The 15,951-nt window shown below is 37.9% G+C and overlaps 1 protein-coding gene across 2 annotated transcripts; it reads right to left on the bottom strand.

The window, feature by feature from the left end:
- Window positions 1-691: 691 nt before the first annotated feature.
- kcnj16a (potassium inwardly rectifying channel subfamily J member 16a) lies at window positions 692-14,036 on the bottom strand. 2 transcript variants are annotated; one of them, XM_068305824.1, is made up of 2 exons: window positions 13,900-14,036; window positions 692-2,467 (listed from the first exon to the last, which is right to left on the bottom strand). In XM_068305824.1, exon 2 carries the CDS (start codon window positions 2,455-2,457, stop codon window positions 1,246-1,248), a length of 1,212 nt encoding a protein of 403 aa, XP_068161925.1. In that variant the 5' UTR covers window positions 2,458-2,467; window positions 13,900-14,036; the 3' UTR covers window positions 692-1,245. The 2 variants fall into 2 exon arrangements, with proteins under 2 accessions (XP_068161925.1, XP_068161924.1); XM_068305823.1 differs by lacking the exon at window positions 13,900-14,036 and adding an exon at window positions 6,829-6,907.
- Window positions 14,037-15,951: the final 1,915 nt, after the last annotated feature.

Raw genomic sequence — 15,951 nt, forward strand, 5'->3', positions numbered from 1 at the left:
GATAGATAGATAGATAGATAGATAGATAGATAGATAGATAGATAGATAGATAGTATCGTGCACACTGCAGAGCTTTGTAGTCCAAGTCAGGTGATATACTGGAATGTTTTCCGAGTGATGGTCAATGCCACACATTGAAATTTTTCAGTTCTGAAATTACTAATGAAAATATGCTTTGTGTATTAATTTATGTCTTCCTTCATCCAGAGTGAAGATATATTTAAGCTGCTTTTATCACATAGTGCAAATACCTTAATGAACCGTTTTGTACCTTAGGTTATCTTCAAAAATATTATGGCTGCTGGAGTTGTGCAACTTTCTAGTTGTACAATTTCTAATTTTTCTTGTACTGTACTTCCAAAATTAATGCACCTGTTCTCAGACAGTGTACTGTAATGACGTATATTCTGCTGTATTTAGGTAGAATTTCAAATGTCAGGAATATTTTTTTTTTGTAAACATATTTTGTTTAAGTTTGTTTGTATGTTAGATTGTCGGCATGATATTTCAAATGTTCTATAGGAGTGAAACTTGGACCAATGATGAGTTGATTTAATTTCTCTGAAGAAGTGAAATTTCATTAAATAAATATATACAGGACTACCACTACCCACATTGGGATCCAGCATTGGCATGATCACCCGAATACCATCACATTCTTTGAACTGATCTTTTTTTAATAGGTGATTAGACAAACACATTTTACACATATTTGCATTTACAGAGCAGTGTTTAGTTAATTCTGTCCATCTGAAATCAAAATGTCCTTCATATTCAGAACTTTTGTTCTACGACAAGAAACACAATCCAAATGTTTGTCGTTTACAAAAATCCTATGCAATAAACAGCTTGAAGATCAAATAATTTACAGTAGTTTTGTGTGAAAACATTGTTGTCTGGTAATAACTGACCAAATGGGATTCCACCACCACTAACATACTAACAAATGATTTTTCATACAATCTCTTTTTACGCACAATGAGGAAGATTTGTGTCACCTGTAAGTTTAGTGGAAGTGATTGAACTCCAAGCTTTGACAAAAGTTGAGTATCACTAAGGATAAAGTGTCTTAACAAATCACACGCTACACAGAAGCCAGAATTGTCACCATCACCAGAGAGATAGTTGAGATTCTGTAGCATCTTTAATATTCCTCTTCACTTGTGAGTTCTTAAAAAATGCACAACATCTTTCTGCCCTATGTATCATTTGTAAGTTTGTTTGGAAGAGTCAAAATGTCCCCCTTTAATTGTTTCCTTGAGATGTTGACTCAGTTGGCTTAGGGTGACTATGATTCACAAGTTCCACAGTTACTGTTGGCAGTTTCAGTTTATCTTCATGATTTTTTTGTTGCGACCTTGGAAAGGAGCGTGGGAAAGATCTAGGTGAATGTCCAGGGGAAGATCGAGGTGAAGGTCGTGGAGAGAGGCGCAGTCGTTTCTTGTGATCGTACTGCTCAGAACTGACCTCAGGCACCAACACCCTAGCAGTGTGATTGAACAAGGTATAATCCACCCTATAGTGCCTTCTGCTGACCCTGATCATCTCTTGGAACAGGTGACCCCAGAGGATTTCAACTGGGGTATATGAGGTTCGGGTCTGATGAAGCATACCCGTGGAGTCGTCAGTGTAGGTAAAAGACACTACCAGCTCAAAGTCAGCATTCCTCAAATCTACCAAACTCATCTTGTACAGAGGGCTGCTAGGTTCGATCTTGTGAAATACTGTGGTAGGTGTGACCAAAATGATTTCCTTCTGCTGAATGACTAGATCTTCATATGCCACGTCCACTTTTCCAGTTGCATGCACAGTCGAATGGACAATTTGTGCTCGAGCTGTCCCTTCCACCAGGTGGTGCCTGCGGAAGTCCCCAACTCTCCAGGAAAGACACAAGGATCCGTCATGGAGATTTATAACAGCACAGTTGCTGAAACCCACTGTCTGTGCCCTCTTCCTGGCTGATGCCATTTTGGCGACAACGATGCCAATAACAAATGTGTCAATAAAACAGCTGATCACGTCTTGTATAGTGACAATGATGATGGCAACCATGCAGTTCTCAGACATCCCTCTAAAGCCATAGCCAATGGTGGTTTGTGTCTCTAGAGAGAAGAGGAAAGCCGCTGTGAAGCTACGCACCTCGTACATGCAAGGTTCATTTGTGTGGTCTTTGACGTCACCATTAGCAAGAGCTATCACCCAAAACAGAACGCCAAAGAAGAGCCAAGACAAGATGTAGGATAGGGCAAAGATCAGGAACATCACTCTCCATCTGATTTCCACCAAAGTGGTAAAGATGTCTGTTACAAACAGCAGCCACTCCTCTGGAACGTGGCGAAACACAACATTACAGGTGCCTTCTTTACGGATGTAGCGGCTTTTTGTTGGTCGAGGTCCATTCTCAGTATTGATGCTGATTTCATCAGTGGGACTCACTGATTTGTATTGTTTATGCATCTTTCTGAATCTGTAGAGAATATAGAAAGGAATATTTAGATATATCGTCAATGAGTGTTACATAATAAACAAAAGGCGTAATGAATGCATTGACTGTAAACATTTAGACATAGTTCTCTATCATACCTCAATTGTAAATCAGTTGGATCAAACCAAAACAGGAACATTCTAACGTCTGTCAATATGGACTAAGAGCTTTGTAGTTGTTTGTTGTTTAGCTAACCTAAAACACTGAGGGGAGGTCATTAGAGCAATGCAGGTCATGACAGCAAGAGCAGACAGCCAACTCTGCTAACAACAGCTTCTGAAAGCTGTTAGATGTCTGACCCACATTTGGATATAGGATACACAAGCTGTCTTTTACAAAAAAACAAAACCCTACATAACTCATGTTTGTCAGTATAACATTTTTGCTTGTGCTCAAATAGGGGATATTGTAGAAATGTGTCTTTTCATGCATATATTACATCTGTATCATTTTGAATGCTTTAATAAGGCTTTTTCCCTATTGCCGTGATACAGAAAATCTGTTTGCCTAAACTTTTTTTCATTTTCCGCCTTTTTTTCCACCCAAGGTTGTTAGAGGAAACAACAGCAGTCTCAAAACACTGACTGATCACTGGAAATGCATAACCTTTTGGTCACCATACAGTAGCATTTACTATAAATAAGCTACAATAATGAAGCAGCACTGTTGAAAACAAGAACAGAAGGTAAAATGGGACAAAAATTACCAGCAGTTACTATCAGCACTTTGATTGCTACAGAGGGTAATTTTACTGATGGAAATCTAGGAAAGTTTAGCATGTATGTTTTTTTCCCCTTTTTCTTAGTACTGTCAGTACATTTAATCTTAATTAGACAGTTGCCTGGAGAGAATAAAACCCATTACAACAGTCAACTGTGTTGCTTAGTTCTTTTTCGTTCTATACTACTTTGTTGGACTGAATGTAGCCGCAGTAGGACCATGGTCTATGGTGATGGACAGGCTGACAGACGAGGTCAGACAGGAATCTCCATGGACTATGATGTTTGCAGATGAGGTGGAAGAGAAGCTAGAGAGGTGGAGGTTTGTCCTGGAAAGGAGAGGAATGAAGGTTAGCCGCAGTACGACAGAGTACATGTGTGTGAATGAGAGGGACCCAAGTGGAAGAGTGAGTTTACAGGGAGAAGAGATCAAGAAGGTGGAGGATTTTAAGTACTTAGGGTCAACAGTCCAGAGCAATGGAGAGTGTGGAAAAGAGGTGAAGAAGTGTGTACAGGCAGCATGGAACGGGTGGAGGAAAGTGTCAGGTGTGATGTGTGATAGAAGAGTTTCAGCTAAAATGAAAGGAAAGGTGTACAAAAATGTGGTGAGACCAGCAATGTTGTTTGGTTTAGAGACAGAAGATGCTGAGGTTCTCTTTGGGAGTGACCAGGAAGGATAGGATCAGGAATGAGTACATCAGAGGGACAGAACATGTTAGAGGTTTTGGAGATAAAGTCAGAGAGGCCAGACTGAGATGGTTTGGACATGTCCAGAGGAGAGATAGTGAATATATTGGTAGAAGGATGCTGAGTTCTGAACTGCTAGGCAGAAAGCCTAGAGGAAGACCAAAGAGGAGGTTTATGGATGTAGTGAAAGAGGACATGAAGGTAGTTGGTGTGAGAGAAGGGATGCAGAAGACAGGGTTAGATGGAGGCAACTGATTTGCTGTGGCGACCCCTGAAGGGAAAAGCCGAAAGGAAAAGAAGACTACTTTGTTGCACTGAGATTACATAGGAAGCAGGACATTCTGTTTTAATGCATCCCATCTTAATACACCTAACTTGTGTACACCTAATATGTGTATGTGCAGAAAATTTTCTTTAATTTTATCAAAAATAATTGTTTAGTGATGAGTACTTTGATGTGCCACATGGGATATGTTTTGCTCCGTTAATGTAACTCTCTGCAGACAAGCATTAATATTTCCATACAAACGTTGCTGCTAAGCAAAGCACTGGCCCAAGACTTTCTCTCTGGGTGGAGGTCAAAAAACTGTCAGAACGCCAACAACGGAAGTTCCACTGGACCGAACTGGTCTAAGCTGAGAAGGAAAAATGAAAGTGGAAACTAGAATAGTGCAATGGCGCGATCACAGGCAGAGGACGGGTCAATCATAGCCAAACCACTGAGAGCATCCTCTACGCCCAAAACAAAAATGGGTTTGAATCACCGCTATCTGACTGAGTGAACTGGGCTTCAGTCACAGACTCCACTTTCTCCTGGCTACCGCAAACATTCCCATTGCCAAACTGTGGAGCTCACTCCATGAGGTCATAGAAAATAATGTCCTACTAGTTTCTCATAATCCCCTCCTAAAGACCCTGATATGGATGACAGGACAGAAAGGCAGCATCCTACTGGAAATCCTGAAGATGCTTTGTTGACTGCAGCATTCACAGGTAACTATATATATATATATATTCAGTTTTACTCAACTAACCACGAAAAACACATGTGTATATGTCAAGTAACTGTGTAAGTGATTTTTACCACAAAAGAATCTCATTTACCATATCAAAAAGTTGTTTTTAATCAATTGTTTGATAATTGGTAAATGGTAAAGAGAAACCTGTGGTTAATGTCCACCGTACATAGCCCAGGTTCTGATCGTCATAAAATTGTAATATACTGTATATATAATTCTTTTACATATCAAGAAAAGAATAGAAAGTCATTATACATAACATTAAAAAGCTCTGCCTCAGTAACAATTTAAGCAATTTTACATTCCAAACCACACGTATTAGCCGGCCCTGATAGTTCCCTGTGTTGTGTTGACCCACTAGGTTGAGCTGTTTTCTCCACACACACACTGCCAATTCGTGGAGCTTATGATCTGAAACAAGCAGCTCTGTGTACAAAACATCACAGAGGACAACCACTCCGCACCAAAACACATCCTGACCTTTCTGCTGCTCTCCTGTGAACAGAGATGTGTTTCTTTAGATTTTCGAAGTTTGAGTCGCTTTTTTTCACAGAAACTTTTTTTTCCCGGTGGATTTGTTTGTAGTCTAAAGTCTGTCATCCACCGTTGACAATAGGAATCAAGGGATGAACTCTGGAAACAACTTGGGCAATTGGCTTCCCCTGCTTGGGGCACTTACAACTCCATTACATGCTCACTTACTGCAAATGACATTGTGCCACCCATCTGTGGGTCAGAGGAACAGAACTGTGTACATGGGTGGTTGGTCTTAGCTATGCCTTGGGGCTATCTACCACCTTCAATGACCTTGGAAGCCTTAACACTGCTAAATATTTCTACCAAATTAATTGTTTGACAGCAGTGTTCAGATCACACCATTTTTGTCATGAATTTTTCCAGAGGAGTTTATCGAAAAATTTCAACCTCCTCTGATGTCTGCAGTTTTAAAAGTAAGTGTCCATGAGGCGAATCTGTGTCTCAGCCTGTTCCTGAAGGTTAATGACTTATCCAAGCTTCAAAGAGTCAAGTGGACCACAGCATGTTTGGTTTGGTTTTGCTTCATCACAAATCACTAAATTTGCATTTAAAGAGGAAGCACTTGAGAACAAACAGGAATTAACCTTTTAGTTGTAGGATTCATTGGATCCAGCACAGTACCTCTCTGTTTTGCTGTTTCTGATTTTCATTTGTGACCACCACTAGGATTTTCCATCAAGGCTAACACAACCTTCAAGATTTACTAGTCTTGCATAATTCTCGTATTTATGAAACAGTCAGCAGCCTGTTTTGTCAGCAGTGATGCTGCTTTACTCATTCTTGTCTTCTTAAAACAACACTCATCTTTTCTTAATGCAGTTATATCATTCAAAGGCATTCTTTGCTCAATGATTTCAGAGAACAGAACTGCACCAAATGCATCAATAGTATTTCAACATCTCATCAATCTGCTGTGAAACATGATCACAAACATTGCATATCACCTTGACCACATCTCGTTTTGCTTTTTAAGCATTCCAGCGTTGTGTTGCTGCTCTTAATCCTGTGGCTCAGATTACCAATTGTTCCATCGCCTAAAAACTATCACTTTATTTTCAACTGCGTGTGACAACTTCAGATACCTAGCAACCTCTAATTTTGTATAAAAGTATGCGTTCAGTTAAGTCGTCAACAATGTTAATATGACACATTTCCGTCAATAGACAGTTATAATATGTGAATGAATGTTAGTATCTAAATGTTTGTTGAAGACAACAATGCTTATACATACGTATATCCTTATATCATACACATGTACACAGAAAACAGATTCTTGGAATTCTGTGGATCTGACATTGAATTTGATAGCTTGACATTGTGATTTCTGATCTGCAGCACAGGAGAAATAATAAATTTCACAGATTTTCAGATTATTTCCTACCTTTTGCAAAGATAAATGGTGAAGTGGTTGCAGGAATGTCTACCTGAGTAGAAAAGCTGTCCGACGGGGGGTTGTACAGTATCACTAACATTTACCTGCTGGAATATTCCAGCCCACTTTTCACTTCAAAAGCTCAACATTGACACCTCCCTCTTGCTTCACATGGTGTCATGCGTACAGGTATCCTTGTGTGTGTGTGTGTGTGTGTGTGTGTGTGTGTGTGTGTGTGTGTGTGTGTGTGTGTGTGTGTGTGTGTGTGTGTGTGTGTGCAAGTTAAATTGAATATGCATGCTGTGGTTGATAGTGATTATTTGGTTTGCGAGCAAGATTGATCTCCCATTCAGTATTTTGTGAAAGAATACAGAGTTCATTCCACAGGACAAAACTATGAAAGTTGTTAACTAAAATTATTACAGCATAAATAAATGTTTCATGTTTTCACATTTTCATTCACATTATGTTTACAGATTTTCTGAACTTCCTTTCTCTATACTTCTTTCCTGGAAATAATTATGAGAAACAATTTAAAGCAAATTAAATTAATTTTCATTTCACATTTCTTAAGGTTGGAATTATTTTAGATGCAAATAAAAATTAATAATAATAAGGTCTAGTTGTTTACTGAAGCTCTACTAAAAAGCCAAGGGGGTTTCAGGATTCAGTATTAATACTACCATCTAGTACATTTTGGGTGTTTTGAAAATTTAAGCAATATTAAATTACAGTGCAACCTCACGCATTTGCACGTCAATGCTCGCGACTTTACCTCATCACGGATTTTTGGTAGGCAGTCACCGTACGCGCATTCTGTTGGCTGATAGCATCCGGAGGTGTGCTACATTCTGTGAGTCTCGGACTTCCGTGAGACACAAAAGTGCTTTAAACGGTCTATCAGAGTGTGGGAAAAGGTAATACAGATAGAAGGTGGTTTGATATCAGTATGGGGAGGGTTCATCAATGTTTAAATTATCTTAAATAATAAGATAAATAGTTAATCGCTTTATCGCGGAATTCGATAATCGCGTGTGGTTCCTGGAACGCATTAACCACGAGTAACGAGGGCGCACTGTATTGAATTTGATCTTTTGCTTTCAACGTCAACTTGTATATTTTAATTTACGACAAACTTACAAATATTTGTCTACTTTCCTTCCTTTGTGTGTCTCTTTTGGTGAGATAAAAATCAAAAACCTCTTATTCCCAACCTGAGACTCTTAAGTAATAATCTCTGCCACTGCCTGATAATTCCTCTGCAACTGAAGTCCATCCATTGTCCCCAGCAGAAAGCCGAACTCAGGTTTCAAACCTGGAAATCTATTGACTGTCAGGTTATCGGTCTTGCATATTGTGATAACATGGACTATCTGTCTTTACAAGCAGATCTGGGACATTGGAAATGGGAGACTGAACCCAGGTCAACATGGCATTTTCCTGTTGACCTGGTGATGTTATAATGTTTATTGTTTGAATTGTGTGTTTGTTACAGAGAATAAAAAGGGTGTTCTACTCAGTTACCAAGTGCTTTATGCAATTCAAGATCAAAACAAGTAACTCTAAGATCAAGATTAAAATAATTAAAGACAAGTACAGTAATTGGGATTTAATCAATGTACCTGTATCATAAAATGGACAATTGTGCAACTTCAGTGCTGTCCTAAAAATGACAAACCAACATATTTTCAATGGATAGATATTCAGGTGGGGTGTTCCAGTTGAGTCTGGCTTTCACATGAAAATCACCAATATTAAAATGGCAAATTCCAAAGAATAAGAAAAAAAGATAAAAGCCAAGAGATGTGCTACTAATTCGTCAGCATCTTAGCTGAGAAAATCAGCTTGCATCAGACACCTTAAGCGGTTGGGATGTCATTACTTTATCTTGCATTTTTTCATGTTTTATTACCTAATTGAAATTTAGAAGAAATGATGACCACCAGATGAAACGTCAGATAATCAGACACACTGAAACAGTTCATCCTGTATTGGGGTTCAATTCAACAAAACTTTATTTGACTCTATGAAACAGTAAGTGGAGAAAAAGCCATGAGGCCATGAAATTACAAATTTATTTTGAGGGGGCAATGAATATCAATACAATTTTATAGTATGCAGTGATTTTTTTACATAGTTTAATCTCAACCAACACTATTAACCAGGAAAATTTCAACCTCTGAAGCTGCACTGTTAGCTTGACTCAAAGCACAGAATCAGATTTTGACATAATGCTGTCTCGAGGGTAGGCAGCAGATAAAGAGACACGTTGTTACCTTAAGCAGAAGGGTTTTTATTAAAAAATAAAAAGTAAAAAATAAAAAATGGACATTTGAGACTCATCTGATCAGCCTCAGATCTGCACTAGGTAAAGCAGTTCATCTTTCATTCTTATTTGTCCTTTATTTGCATTTGACAATTTTTACCAATTCAGTCACTTAAAACTTCTTTGCGGTCTCATTTGTCACAATAAGACAAATGTAATGTAATTTTTTTCCAAACACAATTACGACATGCTGCTGCTTGCTGGTGGCTCGAAGTTGCTTTGTGTGGACTCTGCATTTTTCAGGGCGCAATAAAGCCATACTTTTGAGCACTGCTTCCAGTGGTCCATGGCAAAAATCCAAATCCACATCTTCATTTGCTCCTTCACAAGCAAATTCATGCTAGCCATTGGACAATTTTTGTAAAAATCTGCAGACTAAGAGGGCGAGATGCAGTGGGGGGTCCTCACAGTAAATCTTTTTGGGGTGTCAGAGACTATGTCTGTGAGGGAATGCCAGTTTTATTTATGAATCTGACTGCATTTTTTAAAAGTGAACAAATCTGTGTGTGGGTCCGTGTGTTTCTGTGGGCACGCAAGCGTTGTATGTGCACATATTTGGTGGGTTAACAGGGGTCTCAAAAAAAAAAGTGGACCCATAAATCACTTCACTTCCAGGAAAAATAAATGATTTGTTCCCAATAAAAATGATCCACAAAAATACATGAGCAGGATGTTGTGCACAGAGCTCTGATCAAACATTCAAACACAAACCAGGCAAAGCCAAAGCACAAAATTAAGGAGGCAGAAAGATTTTAGGGTGTGAAATATAGACACTGGCTGCTTTGTAAGCATTAACTATTTCAGATTTTCAAAAGAAGGATGACATTTTCAAATGCTCAAATATATGGTGAGTTCTTTGTGTATACAGGCTTTGAAAAAATGGACAAGTTGCATCACGGAAAAGGTGAAATGAGTTAGTGCTTTACTTTGAGCACAGACTATCCACAGTCTCCCATTATTTTTACTCTGAGTTGAAAGTCAGAGAACAAATTAACTTATTTAGTGAAGGTAAAATGGTAAATTGATTACTCCAGCATGAAGTTTTTAATTAGTTGCAGCCTTTTTTTGTCTTTTGATACCTGAATGCACAGTATAAATGTTCAGATTTATAGATAAATCGACTATACATGACCATAAAGCATTCGTATAAATCTATAAATCAGTCATAGCTCGTTAAAAATCAAATTTAATAAGAACTAAAATGTAAATATTTCATCCACCAAGAAGAGGTTTTAACATGCATGTTTTTTTTTGTTTTTTTTGATAATATACTCCAGTAGTGCCCCTCTAGTGCTGCTACATTGTCATTTCTTTTTCTTTTGGGACATGTCACAATCCATCACCATGCAGAGCTACTGGGTGTCAAGAAGTCAAATCTGGTCCTGAACTGATCCTACATTTGCTTCCTGTGTGAGAGAGCATGTTTTCCCTTTTTTTGGGTGTCTATCTCTTGGTCATCTGTCCAGCGTGTGAGAGGACATGTGTGTGAGTGAATGCACGTACTGTGGTGTGTATCTCTGCATAAACTGGGTTGTGTGGTTGGCATGAAATGACACAGTGTATCTTCTCCTGAAAGGTAGAACAAGCAAATAAACAGCTTTGCAATAGGAAGCTTGTCGGCTGTTTTACAGCTGCTGAGGTTTGGTTCACCACAGCTGCCTGATAATGACTTGAAACAGTGCAGGGAAAACTGCACTGTATATCCTGCCTCTGCTTTCACCTTGTATAGACTCTCCTGGCTTCATGTTCATTGCACAGTCCACACTATAGCATGAGATACAGTCTTGCCTATTGACTTTTTTTCTTCTCATTCATGAAGGAGCTTGTAGAACTAATAGAACAAAGCACCCAATTTTGTATTTAATCCCTTTTTAATGTAATCCAAAATAGAAAAAAACAAAATAACATTAAATCACACCGTTCCATTTGCAAAATTGTATAATGTTGAGTCCCCTCTGCCCTGGCAACTTTCCCGGTTGCCAGGGATACCTGGCCATGTTGTAACTGCCACTGCATTGTTGTCAATGTCATTTACTCCTTGGGTATTGCTTTTATGGATCAGTTTCACAAGAGTATTGTTATTTGTGATTATTGACTATAATAATCAAAAATTATTATAGCCAATAATGCTAGAAATACTAGAATTAATACAAATTTCTATGAAATTTCTAGTATTCGATTTTTCGATTTTCTACTTTGTGTCGTTTGCTTTTCAGTGACACAGTATCTGGTTTCTGGTCAAATACAACTTGTGGTTAGGGTTAGGCTTAGGGTTAGAATTAAGGTTAGGGCTGGTTTAATAATTAATCTTAATACTGAGCCAAGTTGTTCATCGCTCTAGTTTTACCACAGGAACATACGTATGTGATTCTAAAATAGGAGTTACATGAGTGTGCTGTTTAAGTTGTTGTGCATTCCTAGTTATGGAAGCATTTCGTTATGAACCATGATAGTTCAAAGTCAGATCTTAAAAGGCAGCCACATATTTTTGTTGGAATGGCCGCTGTTACCACACATGCCTCAATTTCCATAGCACCGCTCTAAACAATCATAACCAAAGATTTTTTTTTAGAGGAAAAAGTTCTTTTTCTTTTTGGTTCTTTATCTTTCATTTTAAAGATTTGTTTTCCACACAAACTTATGTTTCTTTTTTTTGTTCAATGTTAAAATTCCATCCATGTAAGACCACTCACTCTGTTGATCATAAACTGTCAACAGTCACAAAGCAGGAGTTATTAACAACTTATTAGCTCTCCTTCTGTTGATTTCAACACAAAATCTTTCACCAGCTAGCATTATCATGGTAAAATAGGGTGCTGTCAATAATTTTTTTAGTACCGTACTTAATATTCCATTGATATTATTTAGACAGGCTACAATGCAATTATAAGTAAGTGTGGAATATGTGGTGTATTATGGTTTTATTATTCGGTTGGAAGGCATTTTCAAATATGCTGATACTTCATAGAATTTGTAATTGCTTAAATTGGGGGAAATTAAATAGAATTAATAAAAGAATTTTTTTTAAACATTGGAATACACTTCTACGTACATATGCAGTTATACCTAATTACAGTTATACCAGAAGTCTTCTCATTTCCAGTAGTGAGTTATTCTCAGTCTTTGGTGAAGGGTATGAGAAACCATTTAACTGACACGCTCATTCTCATGAGAGTTTGGTCCTTTGTTAGATGAATGAAGATTGAGGTTATCCCTTGTTACTCAATTGTATGGGAAACGGGTTTAATTACAAAATTCTGTTGTTCTCACTTGTGCACACACACTCACATGCACGCACATGCACGCACACACACACACACACACACACACACACACACACACACATACACACACACACACACTCATTCAAAAAACAAGCAATACACTGGCCACTGCGTCTCTTCTTTCATTCTGAAACAACTATGTGTTGTGTGTTTTTCATAGGCTCTCTCTCACGTCACGGCTCATGAGCCCATGATGTGATGCTGATTAAGACCAGCACCACAAGGAGAAGCAGCTACTCTATACTGGCTCTCAATCCCACCAAACCATTTGGCAAACTTTGTAGATTTCCATCTTCACTTGTTATTTTTCCCTCACTACTTTTCTGCTCCTTCATGCATCTGTAATTTCTCTTATTTTCAGTATTGCTTCCTGAGGAAGAAGAAGTAAAACTAGATAATCATAGGGTTCAAGGCAGCATGCACTGCTCAAAGTATTACTTATATTTAGTGTTTAGTGTAAACCCTCCAAAGCTGTAAAGCAGTTGAACAGCTTTGTTTATGTTCCCCTCAGACATAAGCAGTGACCCCTGAAGAGCGCTACTGGCTCGTTTGAGTCTCTCCCAGACAACCCTGGCTCAAAATCTGTAATCGTCATATAATATACAGTCTAAGCCTTAGGATACTGCTATTATTATTTTGACATTAGTTCCTTCAAACGTGAAAGATTCACAGGAGAGTACGAGTCTTTTCTGATCTCTGTTAACCTTTTTTGTTTTAATCACAAACTAGATGTTGTAAACTGGTTCATGATGCCATACTTGGAGATTGGATCTATAAAATCAAGGTATCTGAAACTTAACAAAAAACAATTTCCTCCAATCATTTCAGCTGTTTATGGGTTATTATACAACCAGTGTAAACGGTCTCTTTGGTACATCAATAAAACAGGGCCTGTGTTTGTTCAGCTCATGCTATATTTTCGATAAGGGCTACATTTGGAAGCAGCATCTACCACTATATATTATTTTGTCTTCTCTGCTGACTTTGCTCTGATTTTTGCTATTTTTTTAAGATCAGGAAACACAATCAGGTTTCTAACATCCATACATTGAGCAGCCACACTTTATGTCTCCAAATGTGCTGGACAATGGACGTTGATTCCATTTCTTGGGGAGGTTTCTGTTTTGATCAATATCATTACAGCTGTATTAAAAATATCCATAACTGCAAGTGCTGTCTCGTTGCCTTAGCCACATGACTTTGGTTTGAACACTAACATTCCAGTATTGACAGCATTTTACATGGCAAGTGTGCAGATCTTATCTTGAGGTTGAAATTTAATTATGTGACGACAGCACGCTTAATTCATCCAAAGTCTCTAACAACAAATTTTTAGTATTTGTTCATTGGCCAAAACTTTTTTACAAAAATTAATTAGACTTGAAATTCATTTCACTAATGTTGTACATAAACTAATACTTTGAAATGATGAAGTAATCCAAAAGTTGCATGTGTGAGATGATCACTTACTTTTTCTGATGTGTTCAAGTCCAAAAGCTGGAAAAGTAGAAAAGGTTTTCGTACTTATTTCAAAATTTATCCTCAAATTTTATTACTGAACGCAGATGCTGGGATTGAAATCCTACCAAAAAATCCTTTGGTCTTGCTTGGAGTCCATAATTATTTGCAATGATGTCTTCTGAAAAAATACAATGTAACCCTGGACCCTCTCATTGTACATTAAGTGCCATTTCACAAATGAGTCATCCAATGATGTGGGGACAAAGTCCTATTGCACCACAAAAGGGTGAAGGAGCTATTTTTTTTGAATCATCAAAAAAATTGTGAGGAGTGTAGCAGAAGCATGGAAAAGCCACTATTTGTGACTTGCTATTTATCTGTTTGTTTCTTTGTTTGTTTGTTTGTTTTTTTGTGGCAGCATACCTACATAACTTCCATTGAATAAAAGTAATGGTAAAAATATAAAAAATTATAACTCCTAAGTTATATTTAGAATAAAAATACTATATGATAGTCTCTCCGATTCTTTTGGAAGTGTGGCTGCATTTTTTTGAACCTCAAAGCAGACAACACTCAATTGTTTGCAAAGCTGGCCACGGTAACCCATCCAACCTTAGGAAACACCTGGTCAAACACCGGCTATTTCTAAAAGCTGAAGAATGTACTGTGCTTGATCATCAGCAGCTGACAACAGGACGTCTGCGGTCAGCGCTGCACTATTTGACCGAGTTGAAGACTCTGTAAATTACTAACATCTACATGAGAAATTTTCAACTTCAGCAAAATCATTGTAAGTTGATTAGCTGGTTGAAGAATCTACCTTTGGACATGACTGGACTGTTTTTCGTTATCTTGGATGACATTAGTTTAACCTCAATGAACAACCAGCCATTAATGGTATAATTCCTTTGTAATTAGTAATTCAAAACTGTTAAGACATGTGACTATAAAATGAATAATATGTGAATTTGATCATATTTAAGAGTCATACATCATGCTACTTTATGCTAGTTAGAGTACCTAACAAGCTAAAATAACATCTCATTAATTAAAAGGGGGCTTTTCTGACATAGTCTAAAGCCCCTCTGCAGTTATTATACTATTTCAGTACATAATGTGAAAACATTGTAAATGCACATAGCATGAGAAAGTCAAATTAAAGGTAAATTTTTTTTTATCTCAATCTCCTACTCTCTCTTTTACTTTGTTGCAGCTTTGGAAAATTCTCTGGAGTTTATTTGTAGACTGAAACAGTGGAGGAGAATGGCTCATAAGTGTTTCCAGCCATTTGGGTTTTTCCATGGGTTTTTGATCTAGTCAGCACCTTTAGGACATGCACTATTTTTGAATGTTCACTAATGACAATTCCTATGTTGCAGACGTAGGATTGCAAATAACATATTGCTTATACTCTCATATGGCCTAAGTGATGGCTAATCCAAAGCTGTGATAAGACACAGATATATTTTTATTTGTTCTCGATAATCAGCAGGACATTAAAAAAAAACTTGAAGGGGGAGGTTCTGAGAATATCAGGAGAACTAATGTAATATAAATACTTGGTAGGACGGAATCTGAGAATAATATGAGAGGTTATGTGGAAGCATTAGTCAGCTGGATTGCAAGCAGGAGAAACTCTGTGAACCCAGACACTTGAGAGTCCTAGTAAAATTTAACAAGAATTATGGAATATATCTTCCCATTTTGGAACCACTGAACTAGGTGTTGAGTCATTTCTGTAAAGAGAGGGTAAGGAAACGGCATGGTTGTCTCCAAAGGGAATAGTAATAAAGAATTTGTTGAAAGGACTCTAGATTCATGGGCCTGATCAGCACTGAGATGCTCAACTGTAGGAAACAGCAGAATGAAAAGTGGAAAATAGCTTGTTACATCCGCCATCCCAGTGGGTAAAGCTACTGGACCACTGTAAAGCCTGTTGCTAATGTATGGTGGTCTGGCAGGAGTCAGAGAGGCTTGACCTAGGGCAAACCACGACTGAGCACCAGAGAGGGACACATTATTTCATTGGCCAGCTGTCAAGCTAGCATAACTCACTGTAGT

The sequence above is a fragment of the Antennarius striatus genome, chromosome 21 (genome assembly GCF_040054535.1).
Source record: "Antennarius striatus isolate MH-2024 chromosome 21, ASM4005453v1, whole genome shotgun sequence".
NCBI lineage: Eukaryota > Metazoa > Chordata > Actinopteri > Lophiiformes > Antennariidae > Antennarius > Antennarius striatus.